The following is an 18381-nucleotide window of genomic DNA, read 5'->3' on the forward strand; positions in this document are numbered from 1 at the left end:
TTTCCTGGAACTTGTGGTCATCTTTTTTTTTTTTTTTGAGACAGGGTCTTGCTCTGTCACCCAGGCTGGAGTGCAGTGGCATGATCTCAGCTCACTGCAACTTCCGCCTCCCAGGTTCAAGCAATTCTCCTGCCTCAGCCACCCGAGTAGCTGGGATTACAGGCACCCGCCACCTCGTTCAGCTAATTTTTGTATTTTTAGTAGAGATGGGGTTTCAACATACTGGCCAGGCTGGTCTCACACTCCCGACATCAGGTGATTTGTCCGTCTTGGCCTCACAAAGTGATGGGATTTCAGGCATGAGCCACCGGGCCCAGCCTGGATTCACTCTTGAAGCCATTGAATGACAGCTCAGGGCTTTGATGAAGAGTGACTCTCCAGAAAACAAGGGCAGAGTGACATGGCATTTTATGACAGCCTCTGAAATCACAGAAGGTCAGTGTTGCCATGCTCTATAGACTGAAGCAGCCACACCCCCATCCAAGGTCAAGACAAAGAACAGAGCTCACCTTTGGCAGGGAAAGTGGGCCAAATGGGCCAGGCGTGGTGGCTCACACCTGTAATCCAAGCACTTTGGAGGCCAAGGCAGGCAGATCACCTGAGGTCGGGAGTTCAAGACCAGCCTGACCAACATGGTGAAACCCCATCTTTAAAAAAAAAAAACAATAACAGTGGTTCAAATAATTGGCAGCCAATAATTTAAAATAATCACAGTGACATGAAGCCAGGAGGAAAGGAGACTAAGCTTTGGAACAGAGTTTTCCAAGGTGGAAAAATCCAAAGTTGAAGAGAAAAGTGGAAAAGCAGCTGCAGGGAAGCCGTGAGGGAGGCAGCTAAAAGCAGCCGTCTAAGCAGCGCTGCCGAGTCACACTGCAGTGCCAGCCACATCCTGGCCACAGTATCGGTTTCACTCTCACACTGAGTTGTAGAGGGTGGAAGCTTTGGGGGTGTTATAGATCCACCTGGGCCACACTCAAGCCTGCCCCGGAGTTTCTTCAGTAGCGGAAACATCTATGGAAGTTCAGGCCACTTGTCATTTCCATCATCCCATGATTGAAGGTCAGTTCACGGAGGCTGTCATGCATACACGCGGTATCTCATTCCTCCTGTTGCTCACGCTCCCCTTTGCCCTCCTCAGTCCCAGGAGCCGGACCTCCCCAGCCTGATGTCATCCTTTGGGTGGGAGAGAGGAAGGCAGGTGAGAGGGGCTCTCTCTGGAGGCTCCTGGTTTCTGAGACAGGCTAATTACAGGCTTCCTAATTAATGAGCCATGGGGTTGCATTTAATCCGCTGAGTCAGAGCCGGTGTCTGGGCTCTGGACCCAAGGGAAGGGTATCAAGAATCGTGGGAGGGGGAGGCCAGCCTGTGCCTTTGTCTCCTCATGCTGATTCCCTGTGTCCTCCCTTTTCAAGCCCAGTTCTTTCCAGCAGTTTAGAGGACATGGTAGGCCCCAGCGCCGCCTTGCTCCTGACTTGCGCCTCTGCTTCCTGACCTCTTCCTGGGCCTGCTCTGCTGTCTGCCCCTCACACCTTCCCACTTCACCAGGACCACACAGGCCTCCTTTGGTTACCAACTCTCACAGGGTTTCCCAACACCCAGTTTCATTTCTCTTTCAAACTGGATCTTCTTTGGTCACACGTATCCCACACTGGGGTCTCTGGAGCGAGGCAGCTGCACCTCGGCAGGATCCTAGCACCCAGTGCCCTGGGTCCCAGATAGAGCCATTCCTGAGCCTGTCTGTGCTGCTCCTCCCACACTCTCCTCTCCCAGGAACTACACATGAGTACTTTTCCATTCAAATTTCAACCAGGAGATTCATGTATTTAAATGAGACTAACTCTGCTGAGCCTTTATGGGGAGAGCATCTTTTATTTTTGTGCCTAGAGGTGCAATACTGAACTTCAAAGGCTGTGCTGGAGCCTGGTCATGAGATTGTTATTCCATAATTAGACTCTGTTGTGCCTCTGGTTCTGGATTGCACAATGGATTTGAAACCAAGCGAAGAGACTTGTGCAGGTTGTGTTGGGCAATCAGAGGGGCTCTTTGTGGTCTGAGCCTCTGTTTCCTCCTAACTACAAGAGTTGGAGTTTTTTGTCTTTATTTTGTTTTGTTTTGTGAGACAGTCTCGCTCTTGTTGCCCAAGCTGGAATGCAGTGGCTTGATCTCAGCTCACTGCAACCTTCCCCTCCTGGGCTCAAGCGATTCTCCTGCCTTAGCCTCCCAAGTAGCTGGGACTATAGCACGTGCCACCATGCCCAGCTAAATTTTATATTTTTACTAGAGACGGGGTTTCACCATGTTGGCCAGGATGGTCTTGAGCTCTTGACCTTGTGATCCACCCACCTTGGCCTTCCAAAGTGCTGGGATTACAGGTGTGAGTCACCATGCCTGGCCGAGTTGTGGGAATTAAATAGGATAATACATCAGCACTTAATGCAATGCCTAGGACATTGTATTCAATATAAAATTCTATTAAAACTTTTGAATGCAAAAGATTTTTGTTTTGTTTTTGAGACGGAGTCTCACTCTGTCACCCAGGCTGGAGTGCAGTGGCGCAATCTTGGCTCATTGCAACCTCTGCCTCTTGGGTTCAAGTGATTCTCCTGTCTGAGCCTCCCCAGTAGCCAGGACCACCACCATGCCTGGCTAATTTTTGTACTTTTAGTAGAGACAGGGTTTCACCATATTAGCCAGGTTGGTCTCGAACTCCTAACTTTGTGATCCGCCCACCTCAGCCTCCCAAAGTGCTTGGATTACAGGCATGAGCCACCACGCCCGGTGAATGCAAAAGTTTTTAACATGCATCATGGCCTCCAAGGTCTCCATAATCTCCTTGATAATATGTGTGAAGTAATGCATGTATAAAACTCTTGCTTCTGAGCCCATAGGCTGGACACAGCTGGCTCCTGCATGGAGGGCAATATGGCTCTTCAGCCTCTCAAAGATCAGCTCTGGGTGCCCAGGTTGCCTGCTGCTGGGGCTGGAATTCTTTTCATATTTTTCCAGGGGATCTTTGGACCAGAATCCTAGGTGTAGGATGGCTGGGCAGAAGGGTACATACATATATGACTTGCCCAGATATTGCCACATTCCCTGCCAAAGATTGTAGTCTTCTCACCGATAGTGTATGACAGCCCATTAACCCACAGTCTTGCCTACAAATTTTGACAAAACATGGAGATTTTTGCCAATCTGCTAAGCAAGAAGTGGTATTTCTAGTCCTCTTTATTTCATCATATTATGAGCAAGGTTGAACATTGTTTGCATGTTTAAAAGCCATTTGCATTTCTTTGTGAATCTGTTAATTTTTAGAAGCTGTATGTTATGGATATTAACCATTTAATACAGGTTCCAAATATATTTTCCCAGCTGGTAATTTTTATTTTTACTTGCTAATGAATTTTTCCATGTAAGAGGGTTTTTTGGTTTGTTTTGAGGAAGAGTCTCCCTCTGTCACCCAGGCTGAAGTGCAGTGGTGTGACCTTGGCTCACTGCAACCTCTGCTTCCCAAGCTCAGGTGATTCTCCTGCCTCAACCTCCTGAGTAGCTGGGACTACAGGCACGCGACACCATGCCCAGCTAATTTTTGTATTTTTTGTATATTTTTGACAGGGTCTCCCTGTGTTGCCCAGGCTGGTCTCAAACTCCTGGGCTCAAGTGATCATCCTTCCTTAGCCTCCCAAAGTGTTGGGAGTACAGGTGTGAGCCACCATGCCCAGCTGGTTTTTTGGTTTTTGGTTTTCTTTTGGCAGTCAAATCTATCAGTCTTTTCCCTTACTGTATCTGATTTTTTTTTTAGATGGAGTTTTGCTCTGTCGCCCCGGCTTGAGTACAGTGGCACCATCTCGGCTCACTGCAACCTCTGCCTCCATGGTTCAAGCAATTCTCCCACCTCAGCCTCCTAACTGAGATTACAGGTGCCCACCACCACACCGGCTAATTTTTGTATTTTTAGTAGAGACGAGGTTTTGCCATGTTGGTCAGGCTGGTCTTGAACTCCTGCCCTCAGTGATCCACCGGCCTTGGCCTCCCAAATTGCTGAAATGATAGGTGTGAGAAACCACGCCCGGCCTGGATTTTGAATTAGGACAGTTTTCCTCACTCCCAGGTTGCGCAGGAATTCTCTGGTTTTCCGTTGATCTCTAGTTCTTGCATGGTTTCATTGGCCCAGTGACTCCAGCACCCTCTGTGGAAAGACAGTTTCCCCCCAATTCCCGCCTTTGCAGTACAAAAAACGTCCATGTGCAGCTGGGCCTGCCTGTGAGTTTTTCATTCTGTTTTGCTCATCTGCCTGTGTATTCATGAGTTAGTTCTCCCCACTCACAACCCAAACTGTTCTTTTTCATGGTTTTCTTGGCTACCTTGGCTTGTTCTTACAAATGAGCTTTATTTATTTATTTATTTATTTATTTTTTATTTTTTGAGACGGAGTTTTGCTCTTGTTGCCCAGGCTGGATTGCAGTGGTACGATCGCAGCTCACTGCAACCTCAGCCTCCTGGGTTCAACGATTCTCGTGTCTCAGGCTCCTGAGTAGCTGAGATTACTGGTGTGTGCCACCACGCCAGCTAGTTTTTTGTATTTTTAGTAGAGACAGGGCCTCACCACGTTAGCCAGGCAGGTCTTCAACTCCTGACTTCAGGTGATCCATCTGCCTCGGCATCCCAAAGTGCTGGGATTACAGGTGCAGATACTCTTCTTATAAAGCCTATTTGTAGGCCACCACCCCCGACCTACAAATGAGCTTTATAAGAAAAGTATCTAACGACAAGGGCAAATGTCCATGAGATGGCGTTAGAAATAGCAGGCAACAGAACCATGCACTTTATATTTATAAATATTTTTTCTTTACAGAAAAATATTGTAAGGGAAAACATCAACATGTTTGTGTGGTCACATGATAACTGGGTTAAGGGTAGCATTACCTGTTATTGGTGAAAACCCTGACGGAATACACTTGACCATCCCAAGGCTTCCTCCTTTGTCCTCACCTCAGTCCTGTGCCACTCTGGAGATCTTGTCACCCACTTGGCACAGACAGAGCAATTTCAGGCACCTCTCTGCAAGGGAGAGAGTGCATTATGGCCAGGTGGAGTCTGGGTGTACCGCTTCCGCCCCGCAGGGGAGGAAGGCAGGTGGGGTTCGAGCCTGTCTGATTTTGCTCCCTACTGTTCTGCCCTCCTGTCCCCGTGAAGGTGGGCTTTCCTCCTCTCCCAGGTGACAGTTCATAAGAGGGAAGGGGACCAAGCTTCTATTTTGGCCCAGCACTGTCCAGAACTTTCAGCGATGGTAGAAATGGTCTTTATCTGTGCGGTCCAACATAGGACCCACCTGGGCTGATCATAACCCCCAAAACAGGATCCCAGTACCATAATCCTGAATGTTGAAATCCCGAAAGATCAAAACTCCTAAAGTCTGAAATCCTAAAAATCACAATCCCAAAATCCAAACTTAAGAAGTCTGGATTGTACCTAATTTCAAATCTGTAATTTTTGATTTGGGGATTCAGTTAGACACCAAGGGATTTTAGACTTTAGGGATTTCAACATTTGGGGTTATGGCATTTGGAACTGTCTTTTGGATAATGGCCAAAACCCAGGAGCCATTAACCCCATGTGACTACCAAGCACTTGAAATGTGGGTGGTGTGGGTAATGAACTGAGTTTCAAATCTCATTTACTTTTAATTAAATAGCCACTGTGGCTAGTGGCTACTCTATTGGACAGTGCAGCTTTGACTGATTCCCAACCCAGCCACCCACCTTCCAACCCAGAACTGGAAGGAGAGACCGTGTGAGCATGCTGAGCATCCAGGTGAGTTGACGGCAGCCCTGGGCAGGGAGTGGGGAGAGGCCCGGGGGGCAGCTCTGGAGCCAGGCTCTGCTCAGTGAAGGCCACCGGAGCCCCTGGGAAGCAACCAGCCTGAAGCATCTCCCCACCCCAGTGTCCACAATGGCAGTCCTCCCACCTCACAATGTCACAATACCGCAGGCAGGAGGCCGGGCAGGCAAAGCAGTTTCCTCCAGGGCAGGGCTCTTTGTCTCCAGACCTACTTCCAGCAACCAAGGCTGCCGAGGGCCCAACTCCTGGGGAATGGAAAAGTGCCCAGTTGCTGGGAGGCCTCAAGCTGGAGAGCTATGGGGGAAGCAGGGCAGGTGTGGGGCTGGGAGAAGCTGCTAAGCCCCACACCCCAGGTGCCCCAGGGCCTGGCAGCCCAGCTCTAGGGAGATGGAACACTCTGAGCAGCTATTCCTCTTCCTGGCCATTTGGTTCATCTACTTCTTTTCTGCCACCAACCTCTCTTCCAACTACCCAGTGGCTGAAAGGTCGACTGGAGGGCCGAAGCCCCTGCGAATGAGGACAGAGAATGGCCAAGGCTAGAGCCACAAGGCAAACAACCTTTGCACCTTGGGAAGAGAGATTTGGAGACTGAAGCTGCCTGGGCCCCTCTGCCCCCCAAACTGCAGGGGTGCCATGGCCCTGGCCTCTTGCTTTCAGAGGGCCATCGAGTCAATGTCACAGAAAGGGGAAGAGACATGTGCCCACAGACCCTCTGGTCATGGAGGGGGCAGAGGTCTCTGGAGGGCAGCAGGGCCACAGCAAGGCTCTGGGGTTCTGAGTCTTCTTCCGTGGATTTCATCTCTGCGTGTTGTAGCTGCTCTGTGCCTGGGTCCAGGCTCTAGTGAGAAATAAACTGCCTTCGGAGCCATGTGACAGCAAAAGAAATTTTATCCCCATTTTCTAGGGGACAGAAACAGAGCTCAGTGGTGCTTAGCATGTTTCTGGCAAGGGTAGTGGAAAGACCACTTCCTTTTGGGTAAGTTTTTCAAATAAGAAAAATGAACGCAACTCCTGGACATTGCTCCACCTGGACCTAGGACAGGGCCTGACATTCCAGGGACTCCCAGGCTGGGTTTTCCACCAGAGCAGTCTTGGGGGCAGGAGCCTGTAAATGCAGATTCCCTAGGGCCCTGTAGGCGGTCTGGATAGTACCTCCAGCACAGCTGCTTAAGGGGAGGCAGCCCAGCCCTCACCTGGGAGAGCTGTGCTGATGCTGACTGCACACTGGGGCTCCTGGGGTTGAGTGGACAGGATTCCCCGGGAGAGATGGGCCCCAGCAGCCAGAGCACACTGTGGGTGTCAAGCTGCTAGTGAGAAGTAGGCTGTTCCCTGAGACCATGACAGGTTGAGAGTGGGAATCACCACCCCCCACACTCACCAAGGAATGCTTTTGCTACATGCTGGGGCTTTTTCTTTTCTTTGAGCCAGTCTCGCTATGTCACCCAGGCCGGAGTGCAGTGGCGCAATCTAGGATCACTGCAACCTCCGCCTCCCAGGTTCAAGTGATTCGCCTGCCTCAGCCTCCCAAGTTGCAGGGAGGTGCCCACCACCACACCCGGCTAATGTGCTGGGGCTTTTCTAAGAACAAAAGTACATAGGAGGGCAAGGCAGGATTCTGGAGAGGCACAGACACTGAAAGCCAGGGGCACACAGGAGCCTAGCCACCAGGGTGGCACAGGGCATCCATGCAGACCCTCAGGTCTCATGTGAGGGCTGAATCAAGGTCAGTGCCATTGGGAAGCAGAGGGAAGCATGTGACCACCTCTCTGAAGCCACCTTTGTGGACAAATGACATACGAACTCAAGAAAATGCAGGCTTGGCTAGGCAGTGGTTCACGCCTGCGATCCCAGCACTTTGGGAGGATCACTTGAGCCCAGGAGTTAGAGACCAGTCTGGACAACATAGCACGACCTTGCCTCTACAAAAAATAAAAAAATTGGCTGGGCAGGGTGGGACGTGCCTATAGCTTCTGCTACCTGGGAGGCTGAGGTGGGAGGATCCCTTAAGCCCAGGAGTTTAAGGCTGCACTGAGTTATGATCATACCACTGCCCTCGAGCATGGGGAACAGAGACTGACCCTGTCTCAAAAAAAAAAAAAGAAAAACAGCTGGCCAGGCTCGGGGGCTCATGTCTATAATCCCAGCACTTCAGGAGGCTGAGGTGGGCAGACTGCCTGAGGTCAGGAGTTCGAAACCAGCCTGGCCAACATCAAGGTGAAACCCCATCTCTACTGAAAATACAAAAAATTAGCTGGGCATTGTGGCGCACACCTGTAATCCCAGCTACTCCAAAGGCTAAGCAGGAAAATCGCCTGAACCCAGGAGGTGGAGGTTGCAGTGAGCCGCGATCGTGCCACTGCACTCCAGCCTGGGCAACACAGGAGGCTCTGTCTCCAAAAAAACCTAATCCCAAACCCGATCTCTAAAGTCTTGGGTGTGGTCTAGAGCCCTGGATGGCCTAAAGGAAAGGAATGCGCAGTGCACCATGGCCTGTTCACAGGGACCTGCGCTAAGCTCAAGGGTAAAACACAGCTTTACAAAGCATCTCCAGGCTGCTCCTTCCCGAACATACTTAGAAGGGAAGAGGGCAAGGCAGGTGTGTTTTCTCACTGAGGTACTTCTAATGGCTGGAATCTGATACAGTATCGAGTTGTAGGGATATGGATCTATTTGGGACTCCATAAAGCTAAATGCTGGACTGAAGAATGCAGCCTGTAAACAAGTATTGTTTCCTGAAACCGGCCACATGCAGACACGCTGCGCTCCCTGTCAGGGGGCAGTTTGAGGAGCCAGCTGAGCATGGCTGGCACAGGTAAAGGGAGCTCTCCACCCTCCCACCACGTACACCCACCTGCAAACCTAGGTTCTGAGCCCCCACGCAGGGGACAGATCCGAAAACTCCAGTTTGTGTCCTTTCAGGCTGTTGACAGGAATGACAACCTGACGGGTTGCAGTCACTACATACAGCTGCCCTGCGAGTTCTACTTGTGTGGGTGCAGGTGGGCGACAGGAGTGTGACGACACAGACGGGCACTCTACCAGGAGGAAGCCCAGAGCAGACGTCAACCATCGCTTTATTAAGGCTGCCAGTCAGGGGCTGAGTCATGCACTCCACAGACACCCCCAACCCCCAAGGTCCACTTTTGGATGACCCTGAAGGCGGAGGCTCCTGAGATCTGAGCCACAGTCTAGGGTGAGCCACCCACAGTGCCCTGCTGGATGGGGGTACACATAAACTGCATGGGGGGCCCTCAGTAGGGGTGCTCCTGCCTAGGGTGGGGCTGGTTCCAGCAGGTCCTGGGCTCAGGCAGGGTGAGTGGCAGGGAGGCAGGGGAGACAGGGACATTCACCCCGCCCTCTGGCCTATGGCTTTGTTGCCCTTTTGCCACCACTGCGAAAGCAGTATGCTACACTGTGAAGTGAGAATGAGAGCCCCGGGAGGGAGCAGACAGCTCTGTGCCTGGGGTCTGGCCAGACCTCAGGGGTGCTGTGTCCTGCTCCTGTTCCCCTCAGCTCCTCCCAGTGATGGGTCTCCTCCGGTGGAGGCCAGTCACTCAGAAGTGGACCCGCAGCACATCCTGGCTAGCAACTGGCCGCTGGCAGGTGGTGCACGTCATGGGCAGGGAGTGTTGCTTCTCACCCAGGCAGGGTCGGCACAGGAGGTGGCCACAGGGCAGCTGGTACACTGGCTCCTTTTTGAAGTAGGGCGAAAACACTCTTTTGCAGGAGGCACACTCGGGGCCTGGGATGCTCCCAGGCTGCTCTGGTAAATCAGGGAGGAAAACAGCCCAGGGTTAGGAAAGCTGCTCAATGGTCTAGGCTTGTCTGAGAGGCACAGCCTTCCCACCAGGCCACTGCAGCAGCTGGTTCATCCCTCCTGAGCCTGCCCCAGGCTGATCTGGGAAGGGAGTGGGAGATGGAGAGAGAGCCCGGGAACCCAGGAGGCCTTTTCTCTATCATCTTTGACCAAATCTCAGTGCCTCTACGAATGCTTGAGAAGAGCTGGCTTCTGAGGGCAGCAGGCAGGACTAGGCCCTTCCTCCTGGTCTCCCAGCAAGCTATACCTTCCCTGAGATAGGCAGCCAAGGCTGGGGCAAGGCACAACTCACTCTGACAATATAAACTGCAAGAAACGAGATGTGACAAGAAAAAGAAAAGGCAGGCCAGTGGGTGGCTCACACCTGTAATCCCAGCATTTTGGGAGGTTGAGGCAGAAGGATCACTTGAGGCCAGGAGTTCGAGACTAGCCTAGGCAACATAGCGCAATCCTATCTCTACAAAAAAGAAAAAGAAAAGGAAAAACAGCACATGGTCCAGTGTACCAGAGTTGGGAAGTGTGAGGAGGGAGGTCAGCAGAGACAGGGCTGAGGCCTGCAGCACACCTGCCTCTGAGGCCTGGCTCCTGCTCCCTTCAGCCCTGCAGCCTGCAGCCCCCTCGCTGCTACTGGCAGCTCTGCTCCCGACCCCTCAATCCCCGCCTGTGCTTCCCTGGCCATCTGGGCAGGCTCTCCCTCCTTCCGCAACTCCTGCAGGGCATCCTTGAATGAGGGTCACAGTGGGCAGCTCTGGCCATGCCCCACTAGGCTGCACCCACGGCTCTTCCTTTCCTTGTGGCCCTCTGGAGTGACAGGGGATGGGCTTGCCTGTCCTCTTTGTGGTCCCTGTCTCCATTCCTAGCCACTACTCTCTGGAGGATCCCAAAGGAACCTCAAATCAATTTGCTTCAGAAATGTTTCTTAACATAATCCAGGCTGCTCAGCACATCTCTTCCTAACTCTTCACTCTTCTCCAGGCTTGTCCTCTCAATCTGTCCTCAAAGCTGCCTCCAATGACCCACCTATGTAACCTGATCACCCCATGCCTCTGCATTCTACCTTAAGAGTAGATGGCTCCCCATCTTTTGGGACAGTCAAGACTCCCTGCACGGCCCACCCAGCCTCCTCACCTCTCTTCACACCAATCTCACCTTCTAGAGTGCAGCAGCTTCCAATCACTTCTCTGCACACACACTGGCCAGACTTCAGAGGTGCTGCTGGCCTCCTCACTTTGTGCTTGCTGTTCCCTCTGCCTAGAATGCCCTTATCTGGAGACTTGGCTCAGACCTCACCCATTCCAGGAAGCCTTCCCAGACTGCCCCTTTCCTGCGCGTTTAGAGCCCATTCGCACTTCTCAGCTCCAAGCTGGCATGCATGCCTTCTTCCTCCCCAGGCTTTGCAGGCCCGGAGGGTCAGGACTATGTCCATGTTGTTCATCTGGCCTCAGGGCCTGGTGCAGCACCTCACAGGGCACCTGCTCCATCCACATGTGATAAATGGACCTGCCATCTACACTCAGGCACCAGGAACCAAAGAAGGGAGAGCAGGGGTGCCCTACACAAGGGTGCAGAAACTGAAGTGTAGTCTAACAAGCACTCCCTGCCTCCACATCCCTGAGAACTGTAGCCAGGAGAGTGGCCTGGCTGTGGGCGTTTTCTTTGGGCCAAACATTAAGCAACATAAAAGTACCGGTTCCTCTCCTGTGCACAAGCCAAGAATTCCAGCGAGTGGAAAGGTGAACCTCTAGAGGGAAGGGAAGGAGGGAGAGAGAAGCCAAGGAGTAATGAAGGTGGGGAGGGAGGAGGGAAAGAAGGAAGGGGAGGAAGGGAGGAAAGAGCCACTGACTGCTTTTCAGTGGTTCCCTTTCCATGAAGGCTCTGCTAGAGGCTTCAGAGATCTGCCTGATCCACAGTGCATCATGAGAACTTATTTTCCATCAGTTTTAAAAACCACACCTGGCACAACACCACAGAGGCATGCAAGGGCCCCAATTTCTCCCAGCACTGACCAGAAGTCCTATTAAAGGGTCTCACAGGCCTAGAGCCCCATGGGCAGTTTCAGTGACAGAAAAAAACAATCATCAAGGAAAAGACAATTATTGTGCCCTGGGCAGACTGGAAACCCAAGTATATAACTGCAAACTGAGGCGATTAAGAGAGGGGATGAAAAAGAGACCTTGCTTTGAACAGGGTGGGCTAACATGGCCTCCTACAGGAAGAGCTGTGAGAATGAAAAGGGGCCAGCCACGAAGAATAAAAGGACAGCAAGCACAAAGAACAGACTGTCCCTTAAAGAAAAAGACACAGTGAGACCGAGGGTGGTGGCTCATGCCTGTAATCCCAGCACTTTGGGAAGCCGAGGCAGGTGGATCACCTGAGGTCAGGAGTTCAAGACCAGCCTGGCCAACAAGGCTAAACACGAGGTCAGGAGTTGGAGACCAGCCAGTCTCTACTAAAAATACACACAAAAAAATTAACTGGGCTTGGTGGCGTATGCCTGTAATCCTAGCTACTAGCAGGGGCTGAGGCAGGAGAATTGCTTGAACCCAGAAGGCAGAGGTTGCAGTGAGCCGAGATCATGCCACTGCACCACAGCCCAGGCAACAGAGCGAAACAGAGTGAGACTCTGTCTCAAAAAAAAAGAGATTTAGAGAGTCCAGGGCCAGAGCTGGTAGAGAAGGCAACTGGCAATGGAAACTGGAGGGACCACTGAAGACAGGAGAAAACATGCAAAACAGCCTGAAAGCCAAGAGAGAAGGCATCTCGGGCAGCACGGGCTGGCTGGCCACATAACATACTGCCGAAAGGGTAAGCAATCACGAGATGTGAAGTCAGGGAAGTGGAGGCCACTTTATAAGACAGGTTCTTGGGGGTGGTCAGGATAATCAGAGTAGGCAGGAGAAAGACAGGGAAGTGGGGAACTAGAGACAGAAGAGGAAGGCAGCATGGGGTCTAGACACCAACGGAAAGCACTGGCTTTGTGCAGGCAGGAAAGGAATCAGGTGTGTGCCTTATCATAGGCCCCACCAAGCTCTATCTCATTAAAAAAATGCCTTGCTTTGCAGTCAGTTTCTCTTGTTTTGTATTCTAACAGATTCTGGCATACTGTGGGGGCCAAGGTTCATTTTAGGCAAAAACTGGCCCATAAGCTGCCAGTGTTCTTTTCTAAGACACTGATGGAAGTGTTAATACAAAGGGATGAAGATGAGGATGACAAAACCCAACCCCAAATCTCTCTTCACATTTACATAAAGTGCTTGTACGTCACATTGGAGACAGACTAAATGAGAAAAAAGAACAAAAAAGGCAGGCATGGTAGGTCATGCCTGTAATCCCAGCACTTTGGGAGGCCAAGGCGGGCGGATCATGAGATCAGGAGTTCGAGACCAGCCTGGCCAACATAGTGAAATCCTGTCTCTACTAAAAATACAAAAAATTAGCTGGGCATGGTGGTGGGTGCCTGTAATCCCAGCTACTCAGAAGGCTGAGGAAGGAGAATCGCTTGAACCCAGGAGGCAGAAGTTGCAGTGGGCTGAGACTGTGCCACTGCACTCCAGCCTGGGGAACAGAGCAAGACTCTATCTCAAAAATAAATAAATAACAAAAAAGAGAGCAAGAAAAATCCTCAAGAGAGAATAATTAATATTAGATATCACAGAGAAACACAGCAGAGGGTGGCCAAGCCCTACACCCACAGAATTACTAAGGGTTGACTAAAGAAAGCCTTCCCTGTAAGAAGTTTAAGTTCACAGGCAGCCCTTCAATTCCCTCTGGAAAAGGCAAGAGAACAGGCTCTCTCCCAGGCTGGGTGTTGGAACTGAGGAAGAGGCTGGCCAGGCAAGTCCACAGAGCCCCCAGGGACTCAGCCCAGCATCCAGAGACAAAGAACAGACCACCTGTTCCAAGGCGTCAAGGACATGGTGGGGGCCCATGTTACCCGAGCTGGTGCCAGGCCTCCAGGAAGCGCTGCTCCCTCTTGTGCCAAGGTGCTGGAGCTGTCCCCTGGTCAGCCGTGCCGTAAAGGAGGGCATGGAGCCAAGGGTGGACGCCAAGGCAATTTCCAAACTTTGTGACAGCTTCTGCTCATGGGACAGTGGACCTGTCGAGAGAGGCGCACATCCAGAGACAGGCTCCGCAACACAGAACAGCCTCAAGTCCTTTGAGGGCTATAAAAATGGCATCTTCAATCTCACACATCAGGGTAGTGAAACTCCATCCTACTATCTACTCGTGGACCATGACAACACCAGGAGGTAAAGCCCTAGGAACCCTTGGCAGTTCCTGCCTATCCCACCTGCCTCAAGCTTTTCTCCTCCTGGATAAACTGCTGGGCAGGCATGGGCCACCACGTGGCTCAACTGCAGAACTGCACCCTCCTTTTTCTTCTTTTGAGATGGAGTCTAGCTCTGTTGCCAGGTTGAGTGCAGTGGCTCAATCTCGGCTCACTGCAACTTCTGCCTCCTGGGTTCAAGTGATTCTCCTGCCTCAGCCTCCTGAGTAGCTGGGACTACAGGTGCACACCACCACACCCGGCTAATTTTTGTATTTTAGTAGAGATGGGGTTTCACCTTGTTGACCAGGATGGTCTCGATTTCCTGACCTTGTGATTTGCCCGCCTCAGCCTCTCAAAGTGCTGGGATTACAGGCGTGAGCCACCATGCCCAGCCTCCTTTCTAAAGGCCTCCTTGCTGGCCAAGGAAATGACAGGAGCAAGCAAAAGCCGGCTTTGGATTCCTGCTCCCTACCCCCATTCCCTCACCGGTGGCCTTAGTCTTCTCTTTCCCTAACTCCTCCCTTCTGGGGACCCCACTACCCCACAGTGGGGCTCGTCTGCATTTTCTAGGTGTTCATATCCTCTCTCTCCTGTTAAGTAAAGCAAAGCAGTTATTACCGAATAGAACTAAGATGCCACACTGACCACACCACAATTTAGGGGACCTTCAGTGTAGGGTTAACAGAAAGCCAAGCCATAGAATGAGGGTAAAGGCCAAAGGGGTAGGGGGACAGCTGCCCAAGAAAGGCCCCAGGGACCTAACTCAAAGCAAAATTTACAATGTTGTCCCAAAGAGGGGAATGGAACATTTTGTCTACTGGTTGCAGGACACAGGACATCAGCCTAGGGCCTTGAAGGAGCCCTAGTCAGCATGGTCCTGAGTCACCAAGTTTGTCAAGGCCAGCTGCACGGAGACCTCCACAAACTGACGCTGAGGTCTAAGGACTTTTTTCCTTGTTCCATCCCACTGCACCTCAGATGCTTCCAGGATTTTCTGGAGACCATGTTAACTAGAATTCACTCTTAATACCAAAGACACAGAAATAAACATTAAGCATACTATTTGCATAGCCTTTTAGAAGAAGACAGGAAATTAAAACAACGATCAACTCTAAACAGAGTAATTTTAATTAAAAAAAAAAAAGGAAAAGATTGTCAGGCTAAGCACAGTGGCTCATGCCTGTAATCCCAGCACTTTGGGAGGCTGAGACAGGCAGATCGCCTGAGGTCAGAAGTTCAAGACCAGCCTGGTCAACATGGTGAAACCCTCTCTCCTAAAAATATAAAAATTAGCCAAGTGTAGTGGTGTGTGCCTGTAATTCCAGCTACTCAGGAGGCTGAGGCAGGAAAATTGCTTGAAATCAGGAGGCGGAGGTTGCAGTGGTGAGATTGCACCACTGCACTCCAGCCTGAGTGACAGAGTGAGACTCCGTTCCCCCACACCAAAAAAAAAAAAAACCATTAACAGGGCCGGGCACAGTGGCTCGCACCTGTAATCTCAACAGTTTGGAAGGTCAAAGCAGGCAGATAACTTAAGGTCGGAAGTTTGAGACCAGCCTGGTCAACATAGCGAAACCTCATCCCTACTGAAAAATACAAAAAAATTGGCCAGGCACAGTGGCTCACGCCTATAATCCCAGCACTTTGAGAGGCCAAGGTAGGAGGATCAAGAGGTCAGGAGTTCGAGATCAACCTGGCCAACATGGTGAAACGCCATCTGTACTAAAATATAAAAATTAGCCAAGCATGGTGGTAGGCACCTGTAATTCCAGCTACTCAGGAGGCTGAGGCAGGAGAATCACTTGAATCCAGGAGGAGGTTGCAGTGAGCTGAGACTGTGGCCACTGCACTCTAGCCTGGGTGACAGAGCAAGACTCTGTCTCAAAAAAAAAAACTTAGCCGGCTGTGGTGGTGCGCACCTGTAGTCTTAGCTACTCAAGAGGCTGAGGCAGGAGAATTGCTAAAATCCCAGCAGCAGAGGTCGCAGTGAGCAGAGATTGCATCACTGCACTCCAGCCTGAGCAACAGAGAGAGAATCTGTCTCCAAAAAAAAAAAAAGAAAGAAAGAAAACCCATTAACAGGAGAGGCACTGTCCTGTTAACGTGGTTCATGCCTGCCTGTAATCCCAGCACTTTGGGAGAATAAGGTGAGTGGATCACTTGAGGTCAGGAGTTTGAGACCAGCCTGGCAGAGATGGCGAAACCCTGTCTCTACTAAAAATACAAAATATTAGCCAGGTGTGGTAGCAGGCACCTGTAATCTCAGCTACTTGGGAGGCTGAGGCAAGAGAATCTCTTGAACCTGGGAGAGAGAGGTATCAGCGATCTGAGATCATGCCATTGCACTCCAGACTGGATGTCAGAGCAAGACTCTGTCTCAAAACAAAAAAAACAACCATTAACATTAAAAGATTTATGACCGGGTGCTGGGGGGGGAAAAAAAAAAAAAAAAAAAAAGATTTATGACCAAATGGAGTTTACTCCAGGAATGTAAGAATGGTACAATATTGCTAGTGCGGAGAAGGCAAAGAAAGGAGAAAAAAAAAAAGAATGGTGCAATATTAGAAAATCCATTAATGTATTTTATTACATTAAAAGATTTGAAGGGCTGGGCAAGGTGGCTCACACCTGTAATCCCACCACTTTGGTAGGCTGATGTGGGTGGAGCACCTGAGGTCAGGAGTTCGAGACTAGCCTGACCAACATGGAGAAATCCTGTCTCTACTCAAAATACAAAAGTAGCTGAGCATGGTGATACATGCCTGTAATCCCAGCTACTCAAAAGGCTCAGATAGGAAAATCACATGAACCTGGGAGGCGGAGGTTGCAGTGAGCTGAGATTGTGCCATTGCACTGCAACCTGGGCAACAAGAGTGAAACTGTCTTAAATAATAATAATAGTATCATTTCCACTGATACTAAAAGGCATGAAACAAAGTTCGATTCCCCAGTCCTAGATAAAAATAATAAAGTAGAAATCGGTGGCAGAGGAGAGTTTCTGAACCATCTCCAGGCAAACCCTACCTCCTGATATTCATGCTCTTCAGTATCCTTCTCCCCTTGAGTGGGCTGGATGGACTTAGAGTCTTGCTTCTAACAAACAGAACACAGTGATCCATTTCTCCACCAGGCAGGAAAGACACTGGTGTTGAGGCTGACATACCTATCAAGGACAACCACTATTATGGCTTCTGGTGCTTTGACAAAACCTCAGGTGATCGGCCCTCTAGCCAGGCGTCTGAGGTTTCATACTGTTGGAGCGTTCGTTGTGTTCCTGGGGTCTGCAGCTAACTTTGCTGCAGCTGAAAGAAGAAAGACGGCACACACAGATTTCTACAGAAATGATGATTCCATGAAAGATTGTGAGGAGATGAGGAAGGCTGATACCTTTCACAATGCAAAGTGATTTTGGAATATAAAGAATTTCTTGGCCAGGCACAGTGGCTCATGCCTGTAATTCCAGCACTTTGGGAGGCCAAGGTGGGTGGATCACTTGAGGTCAAGACTTTGAGACCAGCCTGGCCAACATAATGAAACCCCGTGTCTACTAAAAATACAAAAATTAGGCCAGCCGAGGTGGTTCACACCTGTAATCCCAGCTACTCAGGAGGCTGAGGGAGGAGAATCGCTCGAGCCCAGGAGGCAGAGGTTGCAGTGAGCCAACATCATGCCACTGCACTCCAGCCTGGGTGACAGTGTGAGACTCCATCTCATAAAAATACAAAAATTAGCCAGGCATGGTGGCATGCACCTGTAGTCCCAGCTACTCTAGAGGCTGAGGCAGGAGAATTGCTTAAACCTGGGAGGCAGAGGTTGAAGTGAGCCAAGATCATGCCACTGCACTGCGGCCTGGGTGACACAGCAAGACTCCATCTCAAAAAAAAAAAAAGAAGAAAAAGAATTTCTGAGTTGAATTACACAGAAGTTTGTCATCAAGCTGTGCTCTCGAACTAAAAAATATGAAGATGGAGACTAAAAAAAATTGTTTATCTTGATATTATAAATAAGCAGTTAATAAATATCTTGGGAAAAATTAGAATACAGTAGAAGCGAGAAGTGTGACTTTCAAGATTAGATTCTAAAAGACATTTTTCCCTCGTCTGCACTCTCTCTGGAACACACAGCTGCCATATGTGCACTGCCCTATGGAGAGACCTATGTGGCAAGGAACAAAGGGAAGCCTGGGGCCAACAGCCAATCAGCAAGTGAGGCCTTCGTCCAACAATGCATCAGGAACTGAATCTTGCAACAATCATGTGGGTGAGACTAGAAGTAAATGCCTTCCCTAGTCGATCCTTGAGATGACCACAGCCCCAGCCACCAGTTTGACAGCAGCCCTGGAAGACCCTGAAGCAGAGAATCCAGACAAGTTATGCTGGGATTTGTGACCCACAGAAGTTATGAGAAAATGAATGTTTGTTGTTTTAAGCCAGTAAGTTTTGGGGTAATTTGTTAC

The 18381-nt window shown here is 50.3% G+C and overlaps 1 protein-coding gene and 1 long non-coding RNA gene across 15 annotated transcripts in view; one reads left to right on the forward strand and one right to left on the reverse strand.

Moving 5' to 3' along the window:
• Positions 1 to 482: 482 nt before the first annotated feature.
• LOC103792808 (uncharacterized) lies at positions 483 to 6471 on the forward strand. The gene is made up of 3 exons (XR_619691.5): positions 483 to 1059; positions 5693 to 5811; positions 6314 to 6471. It is a non-coding gene; the product is annotated as an uncharacterized LOC103792808 (long non-coding RNA).
• Positions 1062 to 18381, reverse strand: part of UBOX5 (U-box domain containing 5) — a 54075-nt gene continuing 36755 nt past the window's right edge. For 2 of the 14 annotated variants that reach the window (XM_078371261.1, XM_078371262.1), the window contains 3 exons: positions 13590 to 13751; positions 9479 to 9601; positions 5669 to 6083 (listed from right to left, as the gene is read on the reverse strand). In XM_078371261.1, the coding sequence (XP_078227387.1) occupies positions 5671 to 6083; positions 9479 to 9601; positions 13590 to 13751 (698 nt within the window). In that variant the 3' untranslated portion in view covers positions 5669 to 5670. Of the gene's footprint in view, positions 1174 to 4792; positions 5059 to 5668; positions 6084 to 8689; positions 8874 to 8893; positions 9602 to 13589; positions 13752 to 18381 lie in introns of those variants that run through there. The other 12 variants (XM_035302824.3, XM_078371266.1, XR_013535085.1 and 9 more) reach the window with 11 other exon arrangements.

Source organism: Callithrix jacchus, chromosome 5, assembly GCF_049354715.1.
Source record: "Callithrix jacchus isolate 240 chromosome 5, calJac240_pri, whole genome shotgun sequence".
In the NCBI taxonomy this organism is placed as follows: domain Eukaryota; kingdom Metazoa; phylum Chordata; class Mammalia; order Primates; family Cebidae; genus Callithrix; species Callithrix jacchus.